Here is a 26,306-nt window from a genome sequence, read left to right as displayed (position 1 = left end):
CACCACTTTCTGTTTATCATGAAACACACTCCCCCACCTTTGGTTTTGTTCGACTCTGCCGTTCTGTCGTTCGTTCGGAGCACAAAGAATGAATCCGACGGAGTTACGGCCTGGTCCGGCACGGTGGGGTGTCAACAGGAATCCAAGTCCGTTTACAACAGCTGAATGGTTGGAATTAATTAACGATGGAAGAAAATAAATCACTAATTAACCACCGGGTGAGCCACTGTGTCACCCCTGAAACTGTAGCTGTGCACACGCCACACAAGCTGCTAGCTGAACTAAGAAACAATGTCCAGAGCTGACGATAAATGCATTTAATTTAATTCATTTATTATGTATTTATTTTACACATTAACAGGTTTCAGGTTGTATTGACAAAACATATATGCATGTGTAACCAGGCATGTTTTTAACGAGCATCATAAGACACTTCAGTGCTTTTCATGAATATGTTTAACACGTTTTTGTTTTTCACATAAACACATTTGATTCATGTCTGTTATCTTTTACCTGGTAGTTAGTTTTATCATGTAAAATTGTAACAAACTAGGGAAAAAGAATCGCATGTCAGATCGTTTCTGTCCTTTCTGCATTATAGTTGTACACAGTGTCCACTGTTGTTTGTTGTTCTGCATGTGGCTGCTCCAATCACTCAGATTAAAGTTCATGTATATAGATTAACGATAAACATGTATATGGATCGAAAGGAGCCCATTGAGGTGGTTCGGGCATCTGACAAGGATGCCTCCTGGGCACCTCCCGGGCGAGGTGTTTTGGGCATGTCCCACTGGGAGGAGGCCCCGGGACAAACCCAGGACACGCTGGAGAGATTATATCTCTCGGCTGGCCTGGGAACGCCTCGGTGTTCCCCCGGATAAGCTGGAGGAGGTGGCTGTGGAGAGAGAGGTCTGGGCTTTGCTGCTTGGGCTGCTGCCCCCGTGACCCGGCCCCGGATAAGCGGAAGAAAATGGATGGATTAACACAACAGCAAATACATACATGTGTACCAGGTTCTCCAAAGGGTGACATGATGGTGACGAGTTGCATCTTTTTTATTGTTTATGGTCTGAACTATGATAAATATTCTTCATAGCCTTAAACTTAAACCAACCTCCTGTGTTCAGTCTTTGTCTCTGCGGCTCTGTTCACTGTGGTAAACGTAAAGGAAACATGCTCTTATCCAAACAGACTCAGTGTCTGTATGCAGCCATCTGTAGCACAACTTCATCATGGAAATAAACTCTATTCGAGGTTTGTTAACATACAGCAGCTCATACTGGCAATGAGACGTTTTACACTTCAAGAACAATAGAACCACATCTGGAGTACAACCGTCTTGGTTTAGTTTCTGTCCACATGAATAAGTCTTGGTTACACTTCTCATGGCTAAATACTGAACCAGGAGTACAGGAAACAAGAAACCTGTACATGGGTGCAGCGCGCTGTATTTGACACGTATCTGTAGTTAAAACCATCTTTGCACAGAGAGGTGAACAAATGTGCGCACACACATGCAACGCAGATGTAACAGTCCAGGCACAAATATACCACAACCAATAAATAGAGACACAAAGTATATACAGCATTTGAAGAGAGAGTGGGAGGAGCTACATGTCATTTATAAAACAACAAATCTTTTTAGAAAATAAGTTGCAAGAGCTCTTAATGGCACCACTCAGTGACACTGACATTAATTTCTATCATTACATGCAATTGTATCAAAACTGTTGATCAGACCTTAGTACACATCAGTAAACTAATCCTGAACTCGAATCCTTAAGATCCAGTTTTTAGGATCCAGTTTACTATCAGTGCTCGTTCGTGGTGTTAATATATCTTTTGCATCTCTGATGTCGTTGTCGACTAAATCCATTTCATGCTTTTATTGTATTTATTTTTTACATATAACTGTAGCAAACAGAAGTAAAAAGAACTGAAAACACAAAGAGAGCTTTTTGTTTATCTTCCTGTTGGTGAAAGTTGTGTCCATACTTTTACTGAAATATGTTGTATACATGCTTACTTGAGGGTCAAGTTTGGTAAAGCTTCGGTCCATTATGGGACACTGCAGGGAGGGATTCACATGTCTGTCAGCTGTCACTTGTTGTCTTGTTGTAACTGACAAGCTGCCATTTGTCAGTTAGCACCGCTGCTCTGTGGCTTCTTCTTTATTGTTTTGGGAGCTCGGGTCATGAGGCCGTCTGGTCTCAGTGTCTGTCAGTGATTGGCTGCTCAGGATGCTTCCTCAGCCTTGATCCTGAATGCAAGCATATATATTTTAATGTTAACATAAAGTTTTGGTTCTGGTTTCAAAAAAGGACACGTAACTTATAATAGCACAACGTTGCCAATACAGAACAAGGTGTTGTTTCTCCCCTGCAGCGAAGACTCCCAAAGACTAGTCTGCTCATAGAAAATACAGTTTCAGGCGTTCGTGGATACAAATATTTAACTTGTAAGGCAAATTAAAGCGAGCTTTTTCTAGTCTTGTGCAGGCTGCTGATCAACATCAAAGTGAGGGTCGAGTTTATAACAGTGGTGAGTTATTACTGTCCTGTATGAGCACAGGAAGTGTCAGACAGCTAGCTTGGCTCAGGCTAACTATTAACTGAAGCTCCACTGTTGTGCTTTGTGACTGGATGCTGCTACTAAAGCTTAAACCCCGATGGCAGGCACACTCATTATATCTCTGTTTCTCTGTTATATTCATTTATAAGACACCTTCCTGCAGCTTTGGGCATTTTTATTCAAACTCCAGAGCCTATCAGTAGGAGTGAGGCAAACACCTACAGCTGGTGACTACAGAGGATGAAAATACAGCATAATGAGGGTGTGTTTGGCACTTTAGCCATGACGTTATTCAATCAGGCTTTGCTACTTCCCAGTGACAACATATACACATGGTTGGACTTCCAGATATATCAGGAACCTTGGCTTTGCTTTTATTTTCAACACCATTTTTTTATTTCAAGTATTTTTGCCTTTTTACATTTGTCTTCACTTACTGACCATGTAGGACACTTAAAAGGAAATATGTTGTGCATCACCAGTCAAGCTAAAAATATGATAAAGTATGGTGTGACTTTTTGGCCAATATCAGACATTTGCACTGTGTGATGCAGGCTCAGAATACACTGATTTTAAAATGTAATTGTGCTTTTACCAAAATGTCCAAACAAAAGATTTTTCTATGAGTGTTTTCCTTTTGATTGTTTTAACCTCTTACTGTGCAGTAAGGTGCTTTGGTATCCAGGGGTCTGGAAGCTTCTCCTGGTTGTAGGACCTTCACCCTCCGTTGTGATGGCCTGTACCTCCAGCCTGTACAAACTAGCAGGGCGTAGGCCTGACACCACTAGAACATTACCATCCTGAAAGAGAGGAGACAACAAGTCAAGGAAACGTACGGGACAAAGTGTGAAACACTCATGTTGTGTGAAAGTGCAGGACGACTGAACCAGCTTTCAGCTCAGGGCCCCTGAGATTTGCCCACAGAAGAAAATAATTTTGAACTTGCATTTAAACTAGAAAAGAGAAAGCCAAGTATTTCACTGTACTATCACAAAACTAAGACACAAAGAAATCGATATCAGCAGACGGTGATTTTTGTTGCTTTTTTACATTTAATGTGATCAATTTCTCATTTCACGTGTGAAAGCAGCTCCCAGCCTGGCAGATCCCCAAAGGAGGCATCCTCTAGAACCAGTAATAACTGCGCGTTACAAAGGTCAGAGACCAGCAATAGAACTGGTAGACAGGCTAGCGGAGATAAGTAGCCCATGGCCTCAATACGGTGGCTGAGGATGCCAAAGAGTGGGGCGGATGAGCTCAGAAAATTAGGAATTGGAGGAGAAGAGATCAAAGGAAATTATGGACAATGTAAGAACCTGATAGATGAATGAGGGGAAACCTCAGTCAGGTAGTGATGTGGCTCGACTCTGAACTGTAGCTCAAATGATAGATGGCAGAAGCTGCCAATCTAGTGCTGGAGAAGTGAGCTGCTGCATTTTGGGAAAGAATGTTAGGGAAGAGAGAACCTGGCTAACTTTCTGCTGCATTAGTACGTAAGGGATAGACACAGGGAACCTGCCGTCGTACAGAAAGGAATCGCTGCTGATTAGCATCTGAAGGCCGGATGCAGGGAGACTGGCCAGTTCTACAGAACATTGCTTCTGCATTTTGCGAATGAAAACTTGTTTTTTGGAAACGATAGAAAGATGCACAGAGCTGATCTCCAGAAGGCAGAAGGGTTTCCTGCAGAGAAGCTTGTTGCTGCATTCTGCGACTGAGGGATAGAGAAAGAATCTGGCATCCCAGTTCACTGCTGAAGGGTCCACTGCTGCTTTGTATATGAAGGATCAATGCGGAAAAACCAGCATCCCAGTGGGATAGAGAGAAGGGAAACTGGCAAACCAGTGCCCCCTCTTTTTTTTTTTTTTTTTGCAAATGATAGATAGATGCAGAGAACTGGTGGTAGAAAAGCCTACTGGTTTTTGTGAATGACGGATAGAGAAGAACCTGGCATCCCAGTGACAAACTTGCTTCTTTAATTGCTCCTGAAGGAGGCATAGAAAACATCAAAGCTGGCATCCCTTGTCTAACACAGACAAATGGAGGCAGGTGCACAGAACTGAGCTTGCCCCTGCTACCTGGCACTGATGGGTGGGAGGAGCTACAAGATACACAGTAGCTTTTGCTGTTGGAGGTACAGTTTTGCTTCAGCATGGAAGAAGACTTCGGACAGACATTTGGATGTGTGAGGTTACAAAAGTTAGCTTCGAATGCTGGTGGTAGAAGCAGCTGACACCAGGCTACGGTCCAGTTTGAATCCGTAATGGAAGGATATTTGGGAGACCTTTCGGAAGCGCTGGAATGGCACGGCTTCTGAGTCGGGCGGCTTTTCGACTAACTTGCCCGGTCTGTGGGCCTGTTTCAGAGCAACGTGAGTGGAGCTGTGAGCTTTGCTGGTGGGTGATCTTGTTGAATTTCACAGAGGTGGCGAGTGGCCAGAGTTACTTCATAACTGAGGGTATTCGGCATTCGCCATGACGTTGAGAGTGTTTGGGTTTCTTGGATTGCCTGGAGGCAAACCGATGAAGCAGAGCTCTGTAGTTCTTCGTCTGACGTGGTGACGGACAAGAGGGCGACCGTAAGCAAATGGAAGGTGACTGAGGGACTTTTTTTGCCTTTTCCTGCTTCAGTTCCAGCAGTGATGAGTTCCCTTCACTGTGCCTTTTCTCTATTGCTGGTTTAATAGTGAGTAAAGACAGATGTTGTTATGCATCTCTCACAGACTTTAGAAAAGCTGGTGACGACCTTTAGGCCCAGTATGAGTTGAGTCACTTTTACAGGTTAAAAACTTAGATGCTCATCGTGGTTCTTTATTTGTACATTTGTACATATAACCAGCAGTCGAGGCACACTGGAACTCTCTCATCTGGAGCATCTCTCAGTCATGCTCAGGGCTTTGATGTTTTGCAATAAGGTGGATTTTGCCATACCAAGCAATGCATGTATTTTAAAAACATCACTTTTCAGATTTAATTTTCCACATTGTATAGTTTAGTAAAGTCACTTCACTGACCGGCGGTAGGATCTGGGACTGGGAGATCAGGGTGCGAGGCAGCTTGACATTGTAGTTGCGGTTAGTTGGGATGACTTCTGCCCAGGTAACCTGGTAACCAGTTAGCTGCTGGTGGGATGAAGTCATAGATATATCCCAGCTAAAGATAGCTGTCACATTGCCACCCAGGACCTCAAAAGATGCGATCAGGTTGGTTGCTTTCACCAGGACTTTCTGAAGATTCATAGCTGAAAAATACACAACCGGACAGTCCAATGAAGTCAGATACTGGAAAGGTTTTCCTCTCCATGAGGAAGCAAGTGGCATAAACTTCCAATCGCTCACCAGAAGAAGTATAAAAACAGACAGACTGGAACATGATTATGTCTCCTCAGGCAGTTTTGAATATTTGTGCATATGATTCCTCTGAAATTACATTTCATGTTTACATCATTGTGTTGTGTATTTATACTGCTTTTGAAATGTGAAGGCTTAAAATGGGAAAAACAATCTGGAACGCTTTCTGGCACCTTCAGGAAATGAGTAGTTAAATCTGACAGATAAATACACAATACTGAGTTAGGTTTTCATGTTGTGCTCCAGCCGACGACATCCCGATATTTGCTCAGTAATAAGAAAAGGTGTCGATGTTGTGCTACCTCAGAAGCTACTGAAAAAAGCATACATGCATTTACATTTTAAGGTCATTTGAAGCACATCTTTTCAAACAGCTCAACAAATAACATCAAACAAAAGATTTTAATATGTGTACTTTGTTACTGCATCATTGTAACTAATGTAAAAGTGCTATTTTTACCAGAAGGAAAAAAATATGTTAATGTCATGGTAATGTGATGGACACTCGATGGAGAGGTGTAAGAAAGAGAGGACATGAGAGGAAGTTAAGATTTTATTTTGAAAGGTAAGGATTGCTCAACAAGTGAGATTTGATAATCTGGAAAAGTTCAATTTAATTTATATTATATAATTACACCTATATGTACTGTTGCATTATGTTTTTGTTAACTTTCAAAACTAACTGAAGCACACAAATCTTTGTGCCATTCGAGGATTGTGTGAAAAACGGGGCAGTTTAATACAAGCTACACTGACTGGTTTGCAGTGTTGCTATTTACAGTTGCATTTGCTGCACTATTTTGCACCATGTTATCATCATAATTCTTTTCTCAGCGTTGCACTACTACACCCAGTCTTAAAGTTGTCTCACTTCCCATTTCCAAGTTTAACCCTGATCATGGGTGTAAAGTTTCAAATTCCTCAAACGATGTACGGAAGGTAGGGGAGGGGCTGGTTGCATCGAGAGATTTGATTGGTCAGTTCAGCGTCAGTAATGTTTTTATACATATGTGTGCTGTGAGTCAGGATTGTTTTGTGTCTAAAGAAAAAAAGGCTTGATTAGAAGCTAACAGAGTTGACCTCGCTGACTCGTGCTGCACTTAGAAAGTGTTGAGGTGTGCAGACACTGATAAGTAAAATGAAATAAACAAGCCATTATGCGTTTGCCTCACCGGTTTCTCTGGGACAGTTGACAGGTGTTGGACTCTTGGCCTGGATGGTGGTGCAGGGAGGCGTATGAAAGCTGGTGCTTTCTGCCAGAGGATGACTCGTTTTGCTGACTGGCTGCAGAAGGACTTTGTACTTACAGGAGAAGAGTAAGCCCTGCAGGCTGATAAAGCTCTCCTAGATTAGACAGACAGGGTGTGAGCATGGCTGACTGGAGACTGATTCCCAATTTCAGATTACTGCAACTCTCATTTCACAGCAGGCAAGGCAAAGACTAAAATCACCTGTTCACAATGCATACGTTGTCTCGTCTTATCAATAACAAGATTAATAAAAGCAGTCCTTTTTATCTGTACCACCCATGTGATGCCTTTCAACTCTGTTTTATTTTGGCTATGGAAATGAAATAATTTCACCTCCATGATCAGAATGATACTCATTTATTTGAATAGGGTTACCTTTGTACTGGTCTCCTCCACAGGGCTGGTCTGGTCGTGTCCACAGTATTCAGGTCCCCACTGGATTCTGTAGAATTCAACCAAAGGATCTGCACACAACAAGCCAGAGAAGAAGCAATGTTTATGTTGAGTCTTGCACTTTGTTCATTAGCTGTATTATACTGCTATGTCCACGCAACCTTTAAAGTGTTTTTCTTCTTTGAACCTGCTTTTTGAAACCTAGTTATGTCATGACACAGATCAGAATTGTTTTGCTCTGTCGCTTTTTCCCTCACGCTTCCTCTGAGTGCTTTTATGGAGGTTGTTAGGATGAGAGTTTATACTGTAAGGATCCACCAGCTGTTATTCACTATAATACCTGACAAGGTGACGAGATTTGAATACTCATTCATGAGATCCAATATGGTGTCTCACTCCCATTTCTGCTTTATCAGATTACATATTCACTTTTTATTTCATGACCTATAACCCTGTTTTCAGGTCCATGGTGGAGATCTAGGATTTTACTGCAGAGATTTAGGTTTTTGATTCCAACCTTGCAGAAACATTAAACCACCAGCCCTGTTGTGATTGGGGCCATTTGTGGTGTCTTCTTGTCATGTGATGACACTTGTCTCCAGTCACCAAGCACTCGCTCGGTGAACGTGTGTGCTTCCAACCACAGCCCTAAAACTTCAAATACATGAATTTATATTCACCCAAATCTCTGCAGCTTCCACTGTGCTGGATGATTCTGTCACCACCTGTCACCAGTCCTCCCAATCCTTTCTGCTATTTCGTTCTTCATCCTTGTTCTTAGGGTAGAGGTTTTAGCAGTGCTGCGCTGTGTCTTCCTTTTTTCCAGATACCTGAGCCATTATTTTTAAATGTCAGCTAACTAGTGAGCTTACTGCCCCATGTACACCAATAAACCTTTACTAAACTGCTGAACTTTTAATCATTACATCTTATTTCTGACCTGTATGTGGGTTAAAGCCCAACAACAGCTTAGCGTATTCCTGCGTTTCCATATCCTGCACAGCCTTCGGGCTGCAGAGAAATAGAAGCGAGAGGTAAGAGCTCACAGTTTGCATCATTGAAAGACGGATTGTCAGTCACATCAGGGAAAGATTACGGGAGCGACTAAATCCCTCACTCCACAGGACATTTTTGCACAGTCCACTGTTTGGCAGGTCAACATAACTCTTTCTTCCCCTGTGTTAACTGTGAGTGTGGTACAGAGCATTTATTTAGTTTTTAACTTTGAGTCTGTGTTCATAAAATTGTGTTTTTGCTCTGTATACTTTAGTTTTGTGCTTGTTTTCTTGCCTTTTATGCAGTTTGGCACTGACTGCTGTGATGCAGTAGTTTCCTAGAGACATTTAGCAGCTCTAAGCTAAGCTCGTGTTTCAAGATTCGCTTCAGCCTCTTGCTGATGTTGTGAAACTGGTGGTTAACATTGTGTCTCATGGCAGCAGACCAGCCTCCTTCCATAACATGAATTACTCATCATATTTACACCTTCTGCACAGAAAATACGTTTCTTTTTCAGAATGACGTGTATTGCAATTTTTGCTGAGTAAACCTTGGCACATTTATCTCTGCACGCTGTTTCAAACGGGGTATTTGTCTTTTAACAGCAGTTGTTTGAACGTTTGCAGAGCAGCTGCAGGATAGCTCAGATGTTACGTGTGATATGATTTGTACATACCCACGCTTCTCTGCCAGTAAACATGAACCCTGAGCTGTCCGTCCTGGTAGAACGGTGTCCCCACATCCAGGACGTCACCTGCAGGGCTTCTGGGAGCACTCGTGCCTTCAATACAGACAGAATACAATTAAACATGAACTGCATCACATACAGTGATATCCAAACACGTGCCATGACACAGCCGCAGGTACAAAAACCTTTGGTATCAATCATTGGAGGTAATTATTTTCTGTATGACTTGTTGGTGTCTCAAGCTGCTGTGGAGGAATTTGGGCCCCCTCTTGATGCTGGTGGCCTGTGAACAGCTCTTCTAAGGTCCCATCACAGTATTTCATGTGGAGGTCGGGACTTTGGGCCACAGCTTTCTGTTATAGATTTTGTCCTGTTGAAGAGTTGCTGTTTTGCAGTCGGTGCACTAGCATGAACTCAATACTAAATATGCTAACTGAGGCCTTTGCAGTCTGACTCTGGATGAATTTGCTCGGGCTCCTGCGATGGGTAACCATCTTTCCACACATGAATAATATTTTTTCCTGTGGTGTACTTCGTTATAACCCTTCCCAGACTGATGATTACATCACTGCTGATGTCGTTCCTCCTCAGTGTGTTAGTACACACCTGAATGCTGCAGACTTTGACTCTCATCTACTGATAACCTCTTAATAAAGTGCAACTGACTGGGAGAAGCTGGACACTACTTACTTTTCCTCCTAATTCGGATGGAAGCAGTAAGGCTGCGCTGCACAACAGCATAACCCTGTAAAACCTTTGTTTTTCACATGACTACCTTTATGTTACCTAATCTCAGTGAATACAGAGCATCACTGTGGAAAGCTGATAGGTCGATCTCATTCAGGGTTTTTTAGAAGATAAAGTTGAAAATGAATATTAACTTATCATCAGCTAGATGTACAGTAAAACCCAAAGTAAACAGAAACTGACTGAGGGCCTCCATTGCACATCAGAACGTGTAGGTTTGATGACAGTTTCTTCGTTAGTATTAACTATGACTTTATTTTCCCATCCTCGTGGATTATTCTGTATCTGCATGCAACAGTTATTCCCACCCGTGTCACACGGGGGGCTGTGCACGTGCTGATGCATCTCCAGTCGCTGTTTTCAGCCTGTTGCCTGTGATTTTAATGCTTCACTTTCAAGTTTTTATCATTTCATCACTGCAAGACTTAGAATAAAAAAGCAGTTTCTCCTTTACATTAAAGACAAATCTGTACATTTAATTTTGCCAATTCGATATATACATTTGGAGGCGGGGCTTATCACAACGTGCTTTTGTGAATGAACTCTGGTTTCCAAGCTTGTGAAGGTTTTTCCAAGAACAGAAATCCTTCAGCTTGTGAAAATGCTGAAAAACACACATGCTTTGCATTTTAATGTCACGTACAGAAAACGTTGATGTGCTGGTGAACCTTTTCACCTTGAACGTTCACACGCCGCTTTCTGCTCTGCACAAAAGCACAGACGCTGACAGCGACTTCACTTCAATCCTTCTTTCATGAGGCACTCACTCTCACGCTCATTTCTGTAATTGTCAAGAACATTTCTATTTTTTCTTTGTTTAATGTCAACCACCTCTTTGAAAGGAACGCCTTGACATTTTGAATTTCAAAGCTAAGAGTTTTCAGCCCCGTCACACTGATAAGTTCGTAGGTGTGGAATGTTAAGGTTGCATCTGGAGTGAAGCTCTGAGATACAGGAGATCAAAGAGTGAACATCCCAGCAGGAGAAAACCTTTGAAATATTAAACCCCAACGTGCTTTTTTTAAAAATAAAAAGTGTCACCATAAGAGTGTAAAAGCAGACCTATCGACTATACAAACGGAGGAAGCTTTCAGTGCGAGCCTAAACATCTGAACACGCTTTTACACTTTGGGGAAATTTTAAGCCGACATGAAGACGTTTTCTGTTCTTCACGACAAAATTTCGAGCTCGAGCTGAAAAAGCCTCGGTGTCGTGTGCGTGTTTCCGTACTTTGCTGCGTGGTGAAGTGGAGGACAGCGCGCGGTCCTTTGAACTGAGTTTGTCCCCAGTAAGACACAGCCTGAACCTCCACACTGTAGCTCCTGTTGGTCCTCATGCTGTCCAGCTCCACCTGGCTCTGTGCACACAGACACACACAGACACACAATTAGGCACACACCACATCACTGATTCCATGTTATATTCAAGTCATATTTGCTTCCAGTTGTGATCACAGATGTAAACATGCTACACACACTCCACTCCACGAGGGTTTCGGAGAACATTACATGCATTATATCTTTCTTGGGTCTTAAAGAGAAGTCATGTTTTTGACGTGCTCCATCTGCAGCTGTGGCATTCTCACCTTTCTGACCATCTTCCTCCTCTTGGTCAGGGATGAGGCGGAAGAATGTCCAACTGCAGTCCAGCTCCAACTGACCTTGTAGTGGTGGATGGGAACATCCAGGTCAGGAGGCATGCTCCACTCAATCCTGGCTCCCACTGTGCTCCCAGGACCAAAGCTCATATTTGCTACTCTCAGCTCAGTGGGAGCAGGAGGATTGGAGGGATCTGAGGGGCACATGTTGGATGTTATTAATATCTGTTTGCATGCAGAAACAATGACCTTTAGTGCACTGACATGTGCTTAGTTTTTAACCCATCCTGAAAAGTTCACAAAAGGCCGATTCATTCACACGTTACTCTCAAAAGAACCAAAAAATCGACATCTGCCGTATTTACAGGTAGTACTGTGTGGCAGGCTGTGGTTTGTGGCTTGGCTGCAAGGGAGGAGCAGTGGGTTCAGGGCATGGTGTCAGGGGGGCTGACTGCCATCATCTGATCATGTATTTGAGTATATCAGCAGGACCAGAGCAGCGGTCTGTGCGGCGTGAAGCGGAGGAGGGCAGCTGGAAGGCTGCTGCAGAAACAGATTACGGATAAAAACGAACACTCGGCGTGTAACGCTGTGTGCGTGGGTCCTTCACTATCACACACTACCATTGCATTCATTAATAGTGAGGACTGCTGCCTGCCATTAGCATGAACTGGCTGGATGCTGGTATTTATATCCGGTGCTTCCTCAGCCTGATCACGATCAGTGATCAATCAGATGGTAAAACTGTTCTAATAATACATTCCAGCACATGCGTCCCTCAGTACCTCAGCACCGTGCAGCAACAGTGGGAGAACGCCATGAACACGTCTGAACTGATTAAGGTTCACATCTTTGCGGCTCCTCTGAGACTGTGGCAGCTACAGAAACCACACAGAGCAAAACAATGAATCCTCTGAGGACTCTCTCCATAACCTCTGCATATATACCACAGTACAACCATTTGCTAAACAGTCTATTTTCCCTTGCAGAGCTTCTAACTGTGCCAGTGTTGATATTATGAACTTTTGGCTTCTTGACTTTAAGCTCATTAAAAACACCTCTCTTCTCTATCTCTTCTACTTCGGGTAGTAGAGGCAGGGGTGGGCCTGGTGCTGTGCTCTGTCACTTTGTATTTTCTAAGCTGTTAAAATATATTTTGCTTTCAGCTGATGTCACTGTAGCTGGTCGGTCTGAACTCCTCTTCTGTCACCACCTCTGCCTGTTTGAACGTTGCTGCATCGCCTACTTTCTTCACTGGCCTACAGCCACTCTGAGGATCACCACATCAGCACGGCTACATCAGCACAGTCACTCTCTGTTGCCAGACTTTGCTTTTGTGTGTCTGCAGCTGGCAGCTTGTCCAAAGCCTGACTGTCACCTGGCTCCAGCCCCCTGACGGTGACTCATTGTGGTTAATGCTGCTGTTTGGCGAATGGGAGGAGCGGACTCTACGAACACACACACACACACAGACATGCAATGTGTGTCTGACCTGTGCTTGAGTGGAAGTGTCTGCTGGGCGTGGTGAAACCTCTGGTCCCGTGAAGGTTAACGGCTGCCACTCTAAACTGGTACCAGCGACCGGGCCGGATGTCTGACAGCCTCGCTCTCTGCTCCGTCGTCTGTTTGGGAGAAAACAGCGTGTTTGGTCAGTGTTTAGGTTTCTGTCTTGGCGATGACGATTTTTAACGTCTAAGAAAATAAGTTGATAGATTTTTAAGCATGTCACAATTCATTGTTGAGTTAAGAGGAATTTACCAAAATGTCTTATGACCCGTAAAACGTTTGCAGAATATTTGAACATGCAGTGATGAATTTTAGCAGATCCAGATCCAGATGCAGGCTTGTCTTTCAGATTTCCACCTCGGACACTTAACCTCACATTAATGCACAGCTGCTAGAAACTGCAGATGAAGTTATTAAACTACAAGCAAAATAATAATCTCATGTCTAACAAAGTTAAAAGTCTGAAAATTTGAAATAAATGTGATAAAATGTGTTGTTGCTGTGCCCGCCGTACATGTGGAAACTGTAACATCTACTTTTACCAGCAGCACTTTATGAAGTTCATGCCGAGCTGAGTTCAGCTTATTATTCGCCTCCACAACAGTCCCAGTGCATCATGTGACGCCTGTGTTGCAGTGCTGCCGCCATCAACAAAGCAAAAACAGAAACAGCAGAGCTGTTCTGTCAGCACTTGGAGACCCAGCACCTTACAAAGAGATTTTATTTGGGCTTTCTTTCCTTTAATTTGTCACGTCTCAGTAACAGTCTATATTGGAGGCAGTTAACTAACCTGTGCAGCCACCTGCCACGACGTGGCCGTGTCCTCGCTCGGCTGGATGCCAAAGTTCCATCTCCTCTGCAGAACGTAGACGACAGGCTCGGCCGAGATGTTGAAGCGCGATGACCAGTGCACCTCCAGCTGGCCAGAAGACACTTCTTCAAAGGCTAGCTCCTTCCTTGGCTTCAGAGGAGCACCTGGACAGACAAAACATCCACCAAAGGTGAAACAGAGTACAACTGAAGGGACAGTGCTGTCCATCATCTGCTGTAGCTCCGCAGTGGGGCTCCTAGTCAGCACCCACCAATGCTGCAGGGATTTGCAGATTTACTCAGGGAGAATTTCCACTTCATTTGTTTGAGTAAAGGCCCAGGGGGGCATTTTTTAGGTTATCAGGACTGATAACATTAGAGTGCGTGTGCCTGCATGGGTTCTCTCTGGATACTCGGGCTTCCTCTATGTCATCAAGTGTGACTCATTTGTGACCAGTCCAGGCTGTAGCCTCTCACCCTGCGACAGCCGGGATGAGCTCTAGCTGAACTGGATAAGTGGGAGAAATGGACGCATGAAGCTTCTTTATTATTTCCTACAGTCAAATCGTTAAACACATTTATAGTCAGGGCTGCACATAAGTGGTCCGCAGGTGCGAATGTCAAAATAAAAGACCGCACCAGATAAGAAGTTGCAGCGCGCGTTTGCGCACATATCAAAGGCATGTTTCTGTCCACTAGAGTGGGATTTTCACGGCACATTCTGCACCACATCTCTGTGCGTTCATCATTTGTTTGAAGCCAGCTCACCTCCTGCAGCCACTTGTCCGAGAATACGCGCTTCTTTTGTGGTTCGGACTCCTCCTGACATTTCTTCGGAGGTGGAGGAACACCTGCTTAAAGGAGCTTCTTCGACATCTTTAAGAGTTCTAAACAAACGTCTGTCCTCCTCCACAAAATCTAATGGACGCAAACGCGCGTTGCAACTTCTTATCTGGTGCGCGTCTTTTATTTTGACAGCGAATGCTCACCTGCTGTGCAGCCCTGGTTGTAGTGATGTGATTCTGGCTCAACATACCCTTGTAGATGTCACTGGGAGTCTGGCAGGTGTGGCCACAGCTGTTAGAGCAGCATTTCTTCTGAGCAGAGCATTCTTTGTCGTGGTCACAGCTTTCCACACAGGCAGCAGCAAAACCACTGGCTCTCTGTGGAGGTGGACAGCTGCCCTGCTTCACCATCAGCACAGAGTGCAGGAACTCACAGCTGGTCACACACTCCCAGTGCTTTCTGGGAAACACCCGCTGGATGAATCAAAGGCAAAGTAGTTAGCACAGGTTAACTACTGTTACAGCTACTTCCTGCTCTTTGCTTAGAACATGGTGTAATTCTCACACTTGACATACAACAGTGAAACAATGAATAAACTGTGAAATATGATAATGTCAGGTTTGCATCAATAAGTAGCATCTAGACAAGAAGATTAAGAAAAGCGAGACAAAAAGAACAGCACTGAATATGAATAATATTTCCAGGAACAGGCGGATTCTCCAGGTCTTTACTGGGACTAAGAGTTTAACAGACTCTCCACCTTTATTTCAAACTGTGATTGCACAAACAACCCTCGGCTGTTTTTGTACTGTACTCAGAAAGCATACAGTACGACTGACTCTATGCTGCACCATACCTCACATAACTCTCTGCAGTTGCCTTTCCCCTTCATCTCCCAGGAGTCTCTGCAGGGCTCCAGGCACTGTGGAAGTCAAAGCAGTGTGAGCACGTTTAAGGTTTATGGTCAGAGATGAAGAAATACATTTGGAGGTTATGCACAGTGAAGTGTTCATGTTTCATTGCTGAACACAAGAGTGTGAGACAGTTTAATGTCTCTGTGAAACTGCAGGTAACCACAGATTACAGCCTGTCACATCTCGCTTTAGTTAAGTATAAATAATTGTAAAAATTATACAAACATGTACAGGGATGGTGTGTGTGTGTGTGTGTGTGTGTGTGTGTGTGTGTGTGTGTGTGTGTGTGTGTGTGTGGGCATTCAACTGATTGTACCCATAATATTAACTTCAATAAAATGAAGAATAATTGGTGCTTTTTTCATGAATGTTGTTAATTCATAATGATGCTGTTGTTTCCAGGGGAAGTGGACATGAAAGTGTGGAGACATCAGACTAGCTGCACAGTGAGGACATCAGTGCCTCCTTCTGTCTCGTCCTTTTTAAATATGATCATATTTCTCTGTCATGTCTGTAAGCAAACACACAAGGTGACACAACTCTGTGTAGGTGCACACCTGTGTGAGGGGATTTATGTTTCTGGAGCATGTCAAGCGTTAACAGTGTAGTGCTCTGCACCACAAAGCCCAATCCTGCACCAGTAAGCAGAGGCAGCCCAGGGGAGCAAGTGTGCACTGGTTCTAATTTCATGCTGTAGCGAGAAGCAGTGGGGGAAAGTGAAAAGCACGACAGCCTCACGAGGGCATAGCAAGTCATCTGAAAGTTGGAGGAGTGCTCCAAATGCTCAGCAGATAAGGCACACGCTGCACAGGAAGTGACGCTTCACTAACTCACAACACTTTTGTCTGACCTGGAAAAACCGTTTGTTGCACTGTAAATTCAGACAAAACACAAAGTTATTGTACTCAAATCTTCCAAATATGGTATCTACTGCCATACTTACTCTGGCATTACGTTGACCTCCAGTAACACTGCTGGGAATCAGGATGTGTACATCGATCCACATATAAACAAACATCTAGGACTGATTTCTTCCTTTTGTGCAACATCTCTAAAATTAGAAATGTCCTGTCTCAGAGTGAAAACGAGCTCATGCATTTGTTTGCTTTCATGTCTGCTGTACTGTTACATCCAGAATCACATTTAAAATCTTTCTCCACAAATACTTCGGGCCCATCTTACACTCATAGTCTCTCATTGTGTCTCAGACTGTGGGCTTGCTTGTGTTTCACTGGATATTAGATGACTCTATCACTCATACCCTCCTAATCCAAGCTGTAGATCTTTAATGTCAATAATATGTTTGCAACAAGCAAGTCGTAAAAGATCTACCCATGAATGATTTTTCTCGCCATGCTGAAGCCTGGTGTCGCTCTGATTTGGTAGGACAGAGCACCCTGAGTAAAGATCCGGCTCAGCTGGCCTCAGGCTGCTTCCCAGTTCTCATGTGCACAAACTAAACTCAGTCTAACGTTGTATTAAATGGACATAAAGCTGCAAGACAAGGTTCCATTAATTGTTTCTGCATTATTTCATACAATAACATGAGTTGTGCATAATCATGAGCATCACCCTGGTCTCCCGCTCAGACAAATGGTTCGATCCACTTTGCAACACTGGGAGATGCAGTTGCTTCAAGTAATGACACCGATTCCTTTGATTCAGGTACGCAGCACAATAGACCGCTGCAGAGGAAGAAGAAATGAAACGACACAAATTGGGCTTTAAACATCTTTCTTGGTTAAGCTCATAGTCCAGGCTGCGGCTCAGGAGACACAGCGGGGTCATTTACCAACCAAACGTCAGTGGCTCGATCCTCACAGTGTAACTGTGGTTTACAGTCACACATGTTTACTTCTGTGTATTTTCTGTAAAGCTTACAGATTTGTCATCGCTGCTTACAGGGGGGACAATAAGCTTTTGGGTTAATATGAAGCCACAAACGCCCTCCGATGAAAACAAGCCACACATGCCGGGTTGTAGACGTGCTGAATGAAGCAGGTGTCGGTGCTCTTAGTGCTCCACGAGGAAGAGTTCAGCAGCACAAGCAAGATGAAGAATACGTTAAAGATTGTACACGAGTCCACAAGACAGGAGAAGCAGCATGTTGTGTGTGAGCGTCGGAGCTGCTGCAGAGCCAAGCAACAACACCGATGACAGACTCGCTTTGTGCCTGATGTTCCAACTAGTTTGGGTCATTTGCAACCTGACGGAAATATCTGTGCACAGAACAACAACGAGCGACAACAAATTCCAGCCACTCAGTCGGCGGCTTTATCTGTTTGTTCTTCCAGCATCACAGATCAACCCTTAATGATTATGTACAACTCTGAGTTTGCTGTCACAGCGTGAGAGGCAGTTACACCCTGGTCAGGTCGCCCTGCAGGGCTGACAAGGGAGAGCTGCACAATTATGTGACATGATGTACTGTTTTAGAGCCCCGTGCTGAGGCGACCACATCTTTTAATCAACAAAAGGGTTGTGAAAGTTAAAAAAGGGCAAAACTCACAGTCAGTGATGTGCACTAAGATAAGGGAAGATACAGGGAAGAAGAAGTTGCTGCAAAGTAGAGTGTGGCCCACACTGTGCTGCTCCGCAGTGGAGTGTCTGATTGCCCTGTTCCAGGCCTGTCATCTCCCATCTCCTGTCCACGCTCTCCACAACAGGACGCTTCCACTAACGCACACTGACATTCCCACTCTCGTGTCATTCCCTTTGCAGCTCAGCATCACTGAGTTTTCTGCCCCATTTCAAGCTTAAATCATTTTTGTTTCACTACTCTGAAGATAAAGCAGCCCATGAAATGTATTTCAGGCCGTGTTTGTGTCTTGTTTCCTGTTTGACATTGTCTCTGAAAATGTTCCAGATTTTTGAACATCCACAGGCGAACTTTAACTTTTCCTAGAAAATTATTTCGCAGGTACTTGAAAATATGAGTTGAAGGAATGAAAGAAAAGGTTTTCTGGCTCTTAATCAAACATCACATCAAGGCTGTTGTGTATTGAAGGACACTAATTACTGCTGAGAGGAAGAAGGTCATTACACTGCGCTCGATGCCAGTTTGTGTATGTTTCGCTCAGGACACTGGTGTCAGCACGTGACTATGATGCTCGCTCATTGTTCCAGTGCCACAGTGCCATCTTAAGCCTTTTTTAAGAGCTGAATCGAACTAGACTGTGTGGGAGTGTCTTGTTAATCAACTCTGGCATTTGCAAATGGCTGTATGCCTGCAGGAAATAGTGACAGAAGGATTAACAAGCTCTCATTACCACCAGAGCCCATGAGGATGACATGAGGCCAAAGTGATAGGCTGTCTCACAGCAACAAGGATCAGCAAGCTTATCATCAGACCTCTCTAAGATTAAGAGCTGGGCAGGGGTATGTTGGAACTGGGACTGTCATGTTAGCCACACTCACAAGTCTGACATGAGTAATATTTTATAACACGGAGGAATATTAAATCTCTAAAGTTGTCACTACGGAGATATTTTATCTTTTACTGTGGTTCATATTTAAAGTGCTGTTTGTCTGTAAGTATAAAACTGTCTAGATGCAGGCTCATAATCCAGGCCCACATCCAGCCTCGGTGTTATTACTGCTGAGGTTCGATGGCATCCGTGATGTCAGACAGCTGACAGGTGAATGTGGGCAGACATGAGTGGAGGATTTCGTACTTTAATAAAGATCTGCATCGTCATTTAAGTTTCAGACGTTCGTTGAAGTTCTTAAATCAGTCTGATATTTTAAATGTGCATGTTTGTTATAAATGTAAGTAAGTATTATATATTTAAGCTGTTAATCAGCCTATCACAGCGGCCCCCAACCTTCTTTGTGCCACGGAGCAGTTTAACGTCAGACGATGTTTTCACGGCTTTAAGGTGTCGCAGATAAATACGACAAAATTAAAGACACGACCGAGACAGAAACTGGTATTTTGTAAATATAATAATAGACGTGAATTCACTGTGTAACTGTGTAACGTTGTTAGCAGCGTCCTCCTGAAATGCACCAACAACATTGAGAGTAACATCCTCCTCTCTGCCCCTTAATGCTCTCTGGTCGCTATGGTAACTCTTAAATATTTCTTTCAAAATAAGACGCACGACTACAACACGGGAAAAGACCCAGGAAACCGAGTTAACGATGAAAACCCTGAAAATCATAAATTTCACAGCTGAAAGTGTGAAAAGCCTCAACTCCCTCTCCACATCCAGCCTCGGTGTTATTACTGCTGAGGTTAGATGGCATCCGTGATGTCAGACAGCTGACAGGTCAACTCTCGCAGCGCGGTAACGACTGTACCTGCTGATTCCAGGTCTTTCTGCAGCTCAAGTTGGCTCTGGGACAACTCTTCTGATAACTTTTTTCACTCCACTGTCTGAAATCTTGTGGGGAACAACTGTCTATAGTGACATGCCTTCCCCTGATAAATGTGCATACAGTTCAATTCAGATTAATTTACACAGCACCAAATCACAACTACAATCACCTCAAGGTGCTTTATATTGTAAGACTGAACAATAATACAGAGAAAGCCCAACGATCAGATGACCCCTGAGAGCAAGCATGTGGACACAGTGGAATCATTAGAATCAGTTTTTATGATCCATAAAGCCTGGTGGCATAAATCAATCAATGAAACTACAGGCTTATATTAAAGACATAACGCTGTGGACGACCTCCAATTTCCTTCTAAACTCAGACAAAAAAAGGTTTATATTTACGGCTAAAAATCTCAGAAAGATGGTGTCTGACCGGATTCTTGGGGCATTACCTTCATTAACATATTTCCAGGCTGGACGACTGTAACTCATTATTATCAGGATGTCCTAAAAACTCCCTGAAAAGCCTTCAGCTGATCCAAAATGCTGCAGCAAGAGTCCTGACAGGGACTAGAAAGAGAGAGCAGATTTCTCCTGTTTTGGCTTCCTGTTAAATCCAGGATTCAAAATCCTGCTGCTCACATACAAGGTCTTAAATAATCAGGCCCCATCTTATCTTAATGACCTTGTAGTACCATATCACCCTATTAGAGCACTTCGCTCTCGCTCTGCAGGCCTACTTGTTGTTCCTAGAGTATTTAAAAGTAGAATGGGAGGCAGAGCCTTCAGTTTTCAGGCCCCTCTTCTGTGGAACCAGCTTCCAGTTTGGATTCAGGAGACAGACACTATCTCTACTTTCAAAATTAGGCTTCAAACTTTCCTTTTTGCTAAAGCATATAGTTAGGGCTGGACCAGGTGGAGTTGAACCATCTGTTATACAATTATAAGCTCAGACTATTGCAGTACTTTGTGTGATGAGCGACTCTTCTTCTTCATTCATCTCTTTTCACCCCCACATGTTTATAGACCACTGCATCGTGTCATGTTTGTCTTCTCTGTTCCTTGTTGTGTCCTGTTACATTAAAATTAAAAAAATATTTATGCCCAAAATGGTGACTTTAAGTAAATTCATTACATGTAAATTTTCCATGTATAAATGTTACATTTAATGGAATCTGATATACAGTCAGTTCATACAAAGGATGTTTTCATTAATGTTTAATTATTTAGATAAATAACCATTTTATTTTGTATAAGTTACATTATCACATTATTACATTATCTTATCAAAATGATTGCTTGATGTTGCGTGTTAGAGTATCTCACATTGATAAGCTCTGATTTGGGTTTATTTTGCAGCAATGGGACATGGGCACCTTGCACAGGACGATGATCTCAGCAGCAAATCTACAGCACAAAGGCTGAAAAAGAAAAGACTCAAAGTGCTGCAGTGGCCCATCACAGAGCAGAACTCCGCCTGGCTGGAAGGACAGAGAAAAGCCCACAAACGTCAATGAACTGACGTAACACTAAAAAGCGGCTGGCCAACATTCCCCACATGAGTGTCAGATACTAATAAGTCATATAGAAGAGGATTGTTTCTAATTATTGCTGCTAAAGATGGTTGTTCACGCTGCTGAATCATGGATAAGCTACTTTGTTTTTCACATGAGTGGATTTAAAAACACCAGGACTACCTGAGCATCATTTCACAAACAATGTTCAGATTATCAAAAAGATAGCCATCCATCTTTTACTGTCTGCCTCTTTCATGACTCCTGATGTATTAACAGGGAAACTGCTTTGACATATAGGATGTCACAGAATAAAGAGCCACAACTGGTGATGAATGGCAGACTTAAGAAATGGGTAATAACCACTACAATCCACCAGCACGTCCCAGTACATACAGATGTACACCTGTGCACAGAGCATGCTGTCAGGTTGCATGTGGCCTGATTTATTGCTGCAAAAGCAAGGAGCATAAAACTACACACACATGAGGAGAGCGAGAAAGAGTGATTTATTACTCTGAAAGGCTCCAGCAGTCCCACATGACTTCCTATTTTTACACTCACAGCTAACTGAAACTCTTCGGTTCTTGTCCGTGATGTAAACGTGTATATGAGAACAGTGTGTGCCAATAATTCTATCATTTACGTTTTAATCTGCATCTTTTCATTCATGCTGCAAAACAAGGGGGAATTTACATGATATACATTTATAGATTTTTTTCCAGCCAATTCCAGGATTTTTAAAAATGTACTAAGGGAGAGCAAGTCAGAGGGGCCCGTGGGAAATAAGAAAATCTATTGGAAATAAATATAGAGTTGAGAAACGAGGGAAGTTGTTTTGGATTCAAAACTGCATGTTAATGGAAATACTTGCATCCTTACAAAGGTACAAAAATACTTCAATAAAGTGCTTCAGATTGAATGAGGAGCACATTCACGTTACATGCATTCATGCATTCATGAGCGCATCACTTTATAAACTTCTGTCTTATACTGTATGAAAATAGCACAATGTAAAACACTTTAGACTACAAGCCACATTTAAATCATTTAGTGCACTTCATCCATCGTGCATCCACACTTACAACAATTAACTTAAACTGCATGTAGTGGGGAAACCCACACAGGGAGGAAGAACATGTAGTGTGGCCCAGTTAACCAGGAGATTTATCCAGGAGGTGAGAGTGTTGTTATTTTCTATGGACAATCAGAACACTTCATGCAAATGAGGTTCAGGAACAACCCACTGTCTCAGGTTTGTGTGACGAATGGAAAATCAGAAGGACGTACTTTTAAAAATGTCTCCTACCTTTGCACACTGTTTATGATTATGACACCAGCCCAAGGATCCGTTATTCTGAAGACGAGACTAAAAGGAGGAAGACAAGGACACAAGCATAAACAAACGGGTCTGTCTGAGTTAAGCACCAATGAATCCAGTTTAAAGCTGAGTGATGTCACTTTCAGAGGAACGTGAGAAACCAACAGGTGTCTAACTTTGCAGACTGTTAAAGTATTGAATAGGAACATCTAGTGCCAACCCTGTTCATTTAAATAAAGCATGCAGACCTCATAGCTCAGATACTTTATGCACGACGATCTTTTCCAGCAATATTCAAACTTCCAAACATGTTGCTGTTGTCGGAGCAGCTCCTGTCTTTGGGATCAGACAGCAAAGACTGGTTGCAGGCCTGTTACTCTGATGTTTTTATACAATACAACCTCCAAAAAAACCTTATGACCTGGTTTTAAAACACAAACATCCAAAGTGCTCAGTTGGAGACAAGACAGGATGCCACTGACCAGTAAGTAGTGGTGGCTAGATCCATTTTTGAATGAACGCTGAGCGTCTCCTGCTCTTCTGGAGTTAAACCTGCTGACTTGGCTGGTGAATAAAATGACAGTAACAAGAAATGTTTGTTTCTTTTTAACCTATGAGCAGCTGGGGGATTGTTCACTGTTCTCCTTTTTTCTTCTTTTTTTCCATTTCAAAGCCGTTGAAAATGTTGGCAGCAAACAGTGAGATTGAAATATCGAACAGTGATTGTCTAACAGCGCTGTTTGCTCTGTCTATAGATAAATGGAATATGAACGATCGAGAGCGGAGACAAACTGTCTTGTTTGGTTTTATTGAAGCCAAGGTCATTATGTCAATCAACAGTTTTACTTATTTTGTTATTGGCTGTTTAAAACTGAGCTCGCATCAATTTCCTGAAAAAGACTCCTTCTACAGAATCACAGGAATCAGATAATGAAAAAGTATTCATTGACTTTTTCCATGCAATCTTTGCCCATTCTTCTTTGCAAAATAGCTCCAGTTTAGTCATCTGTGAATCCCAATTTTCAAGCCTCACCACAGAACAACAGGATCTAGGTGTGGACTTTAATTCTAGCACTGTCCACACCACTGCAGTGTAGCTCTGGCCGTTACCAGTTTAAGCTGGCCAGTGAGCCTCACATGTGGGTGGCTGTAGCTCAGGCAGTAGTGCAGGTCATCTACTTATTGGAAGGTTGGTGGTTCGATTCCTGGCTTCCCCTAGTCTGCATGCCAAATATCCATGAGCAAGATACTGACCCCAAATTGTTCTCTGATGTGTGTGAATGTTAGTTAGAAAATGTGCTTGTGTCAATGGGTGAATGCACAAGTTGTGTAGTGCTCAGAAGAGCAGAGAAGCGTTATATAAGAACCAGTCTGTTTGCAGTGCAGTGGGGAACTACTGCATCAGGTCGATAACTGGAAACATCACCAGCGTTAACAAATGAATCATTTCTAAATTTTGTGAAAGTAGAAATAATAATAAATCATAACAGAGGTGCTGGATTAGACAGTGGTGAAACATAAAACGTATACTATGGCCCTACAGGACAAGTCGTGCTTCTAATTGTGACTTTCACAGGAGCTTTGTGAGGAATGGAGCCCAAGAATAATTAGTGTGAAAAACCTGAGGATGGACGTTAACTATAGTCTAAATCTAAAACAGGGTACAAAGAATAGCCCTAAAATAAAGTGACACGCAGATTCACAAAGTCAATGTGAGCATGTTTCACACTTCAATAGTTAATGAATTGACGTGAGTGCTGTGGGAATACTGGCTACTGCAAAACTAGGAATGGCAAATGATGTATCAGTGATACATGTCTGAGGGGCAGCTTTGGAGAGCTGGAACTGAAGCAGGGACACAGTACAGTAGTCTGCTTCTTGGCATGTTTGACGAGCACCACAGCACACATTACAGGCTGGACCGTCATTCTGTGCAGTTTCATTGGACTAAGTGAGGCACACTCGAAAGCCTGAACCAAAGAGTCACACTGCAAGTGTGTGCACGTGTCAGTGTGTGTGTGCACGTGTCAGTGTGCGTGTGCACGTGTCAGTGTGTGTGTGCACGTGTCAGTGTGTGTGTGTGTGTGTGTGTGTGAGAGAGAGAGAGAGAATGGCAGAGGAAGAATCCGTTTGAATCCCTATAATGAGCCGTATGGTCTATTCTGGCCTTTCAGTTGAACAGTGAACATCAAGCATGACTGAACTTATTTTTATCATGTTGTCAACTCCATGATGTCACTGTTTTAGATCGTTTCAGACTCTTAGAATTTTATGATATTTAGATATCATTTCTAAAGTAAAGTTTTTTTTGTTTTTCTTGTTGAGTCAGTGTCTCTGGAGTATACTCACCATCATCCTGAGACCTTGTTTTGTAGTGTAAACGTGACTTTCCATTACCTTGTGCACTGGTTTCCCTCAGCTTTCCCTAAAGTGCCCATATCTGACTGCATATGTTTCATTTTATAGCAGTATATATAATAAGAAATATATTTACTTATATTAAAAGTTATTTTATTAACGTAATGTAACTTTACATAAACATTATTGCACAGATCTATTGTTTGAAACTCTTTTTCAGAACTCATGTAAGGGTCATGGATATTTTCTTTCAAACCAATAAAAAAAGCATTTGCTGATTAAAAAAAGTTAAATAAGTGAAATTTAAGGACTGGTTATGTATAAACAGCCGTTGTCAAAGGTGTCCTGACCTGCAGAATCGAGAGCGCCGCTACACTGTGCAAGCTGAGGCATCGCGACGCACACCTGGCCCTGGAAACGCTCTCCGACCAGGACTCATCAGCATCGGCGCGCTGCCTCCTGGCACAGACACCTGAGCTGCAGAGGAACATAATCCACAGGCTGGTCCTGACAGCGCTGTTTGTGGTCAGCATCTCCGTTCCGAGGTGGGATGCTGAAACAAAAGATGCGGAGTAATGTGATGGAAGCCCAGCTTTACTAGCTATTATATAGCCAAGGGTGGAGCTATGAGATCTAGGCGTACACAGCTCGGGTCATGAGGCTGAGGGATGCTCATGAGCCGGTGTTTTCATTCCAGTCGGTCAATGTGCGCACAGCCAGGAGTATTGGCTCAACAATTCAATACTTTATTGTCCCACAAGGGGGGATTAGTTTAGCAGCAAGGGCAACATTAAGAACAAACAAAACAATGATAAAAAGCCACAAGACAGTTATTTACTTGTCATTAGATGTAGCCAGAATAATATGATGCTCACAAAAACGCACGGAGACGAACAATGACGAATAAATGAGCAGTGGCGTCATAATTGATCGTGACTAGTTCAATGGCTGATTTGCAGTAAGGTACAGTAGTCAGGCAAATTGAAGGCTAGCTATGAATGTATTAATGAATGACCACATTCTTCACACTCTTTATTACCGGTTCCTATTTTACCCTCTCACGGCTGCAGCCTTCCAGCTCCCAGCCGAACACACACCACCAACAACAGTCACGGCCCACTTCAGTCCTTTAAAGAGGCTTGTTGAGCCGATGCAGCTCCGGTGCGTCCGCCCGCGCTCCCGCA

At 43.0% G+C, this 26,306-nt stretch overlaps 1 protein-coding gene across 2 annotated transcripts; it reads right to left on the bottom strand.

Moving 5' to 3' along the window:
* Positions 1 to 205: 205 nt before the first annotated feature.
* Positions 206 to 26,306, bottom strand: LOC309701653 (anosmin-1-like). 2 transcript variants are annotated; one of them, XM_082525809.1, is made up of 15 exons: positions 26,177 to 26,306; positions 25,473 to 25,675; positions 22,753 to 22,812; positions 15,550 to 15,615; positions 14,944 to 15,166; positions 13,888 to 14,072; positions 13,084 to 13,213; positions 11,580 to 11,785; positions 11,225 to 11,351; positions 9,236 to 9,340; positions 7,546 to 7,634; positions 7,093 to 7,264; positions 5,585 to 5,811; positions 3,223 to 3,371; positions 206 to 2,260 (listed from the first exon to the last, which is right to left on the bottom strand). In XM_082525809.1, the coding sequence occupies exons 2-15, from the start codon at positions 25,653 to 25,655 to the stop codon at positions 2,236 to 2,238; spliced, it is 1,947 nt and encodes a 648-aa protein (XP_082381935.1). In that variant the 5' UTR covers positions 25,656 to 25,675; positions 26,177 to 26,306; the 3' UTR covers positions 206 to 2,235. The 2 variants fall into 2 exon arrangements, with proteins under 2 accessions (XP_082381935.1, XP_082381934.1); XM_082525808.1 differs by lacking the exon at positions 26,177 to 26,306 and having other exon boundaries at positions 3,230 to 3,371; positions 25,473 to 25,915.

This window comes from Aulonocara stuartgranti (genome assembly GCF_965226115.1).
Source record: "Aulonocara stuartgranti genome assembly, chromosome: 23".
Classification (NCBI taxonomy): Eukaryota; Metazoa; Chordata; class Actinopteri; order Cichliformes; family Cichlidae; genus Aulonocara; species Aulonocara stuartgranti.
This window is presented reverse-complemented; position numbering and strand designations above follow the sequence as displayed.

Bases quoted from the DNA above. Each gene is read 5' to 3' on its own strand.
- LOC309701653 (XM_082525808.1), bottom strand. From the start codon at position 25,655: ATGCTGACCACAAACAGCGCTGTCAGGACCAGCCTGTGGATTATGTTC. The intron at 15,616-22,752 runs GTAGGAGACATT...TGACTTCCACAG, and splicing joins ATCATAAACAGTGTGCAAAG to TGCCTGGAGCCCTGCAGAGA. The intron at 14,073-14,943 runs GTATGTTGAGCC...TTGTCTGTCCAG, and splicing joins TCCCAGTGACATCTACAAGG to GTGCTCCTCTGAAGCCAAGG.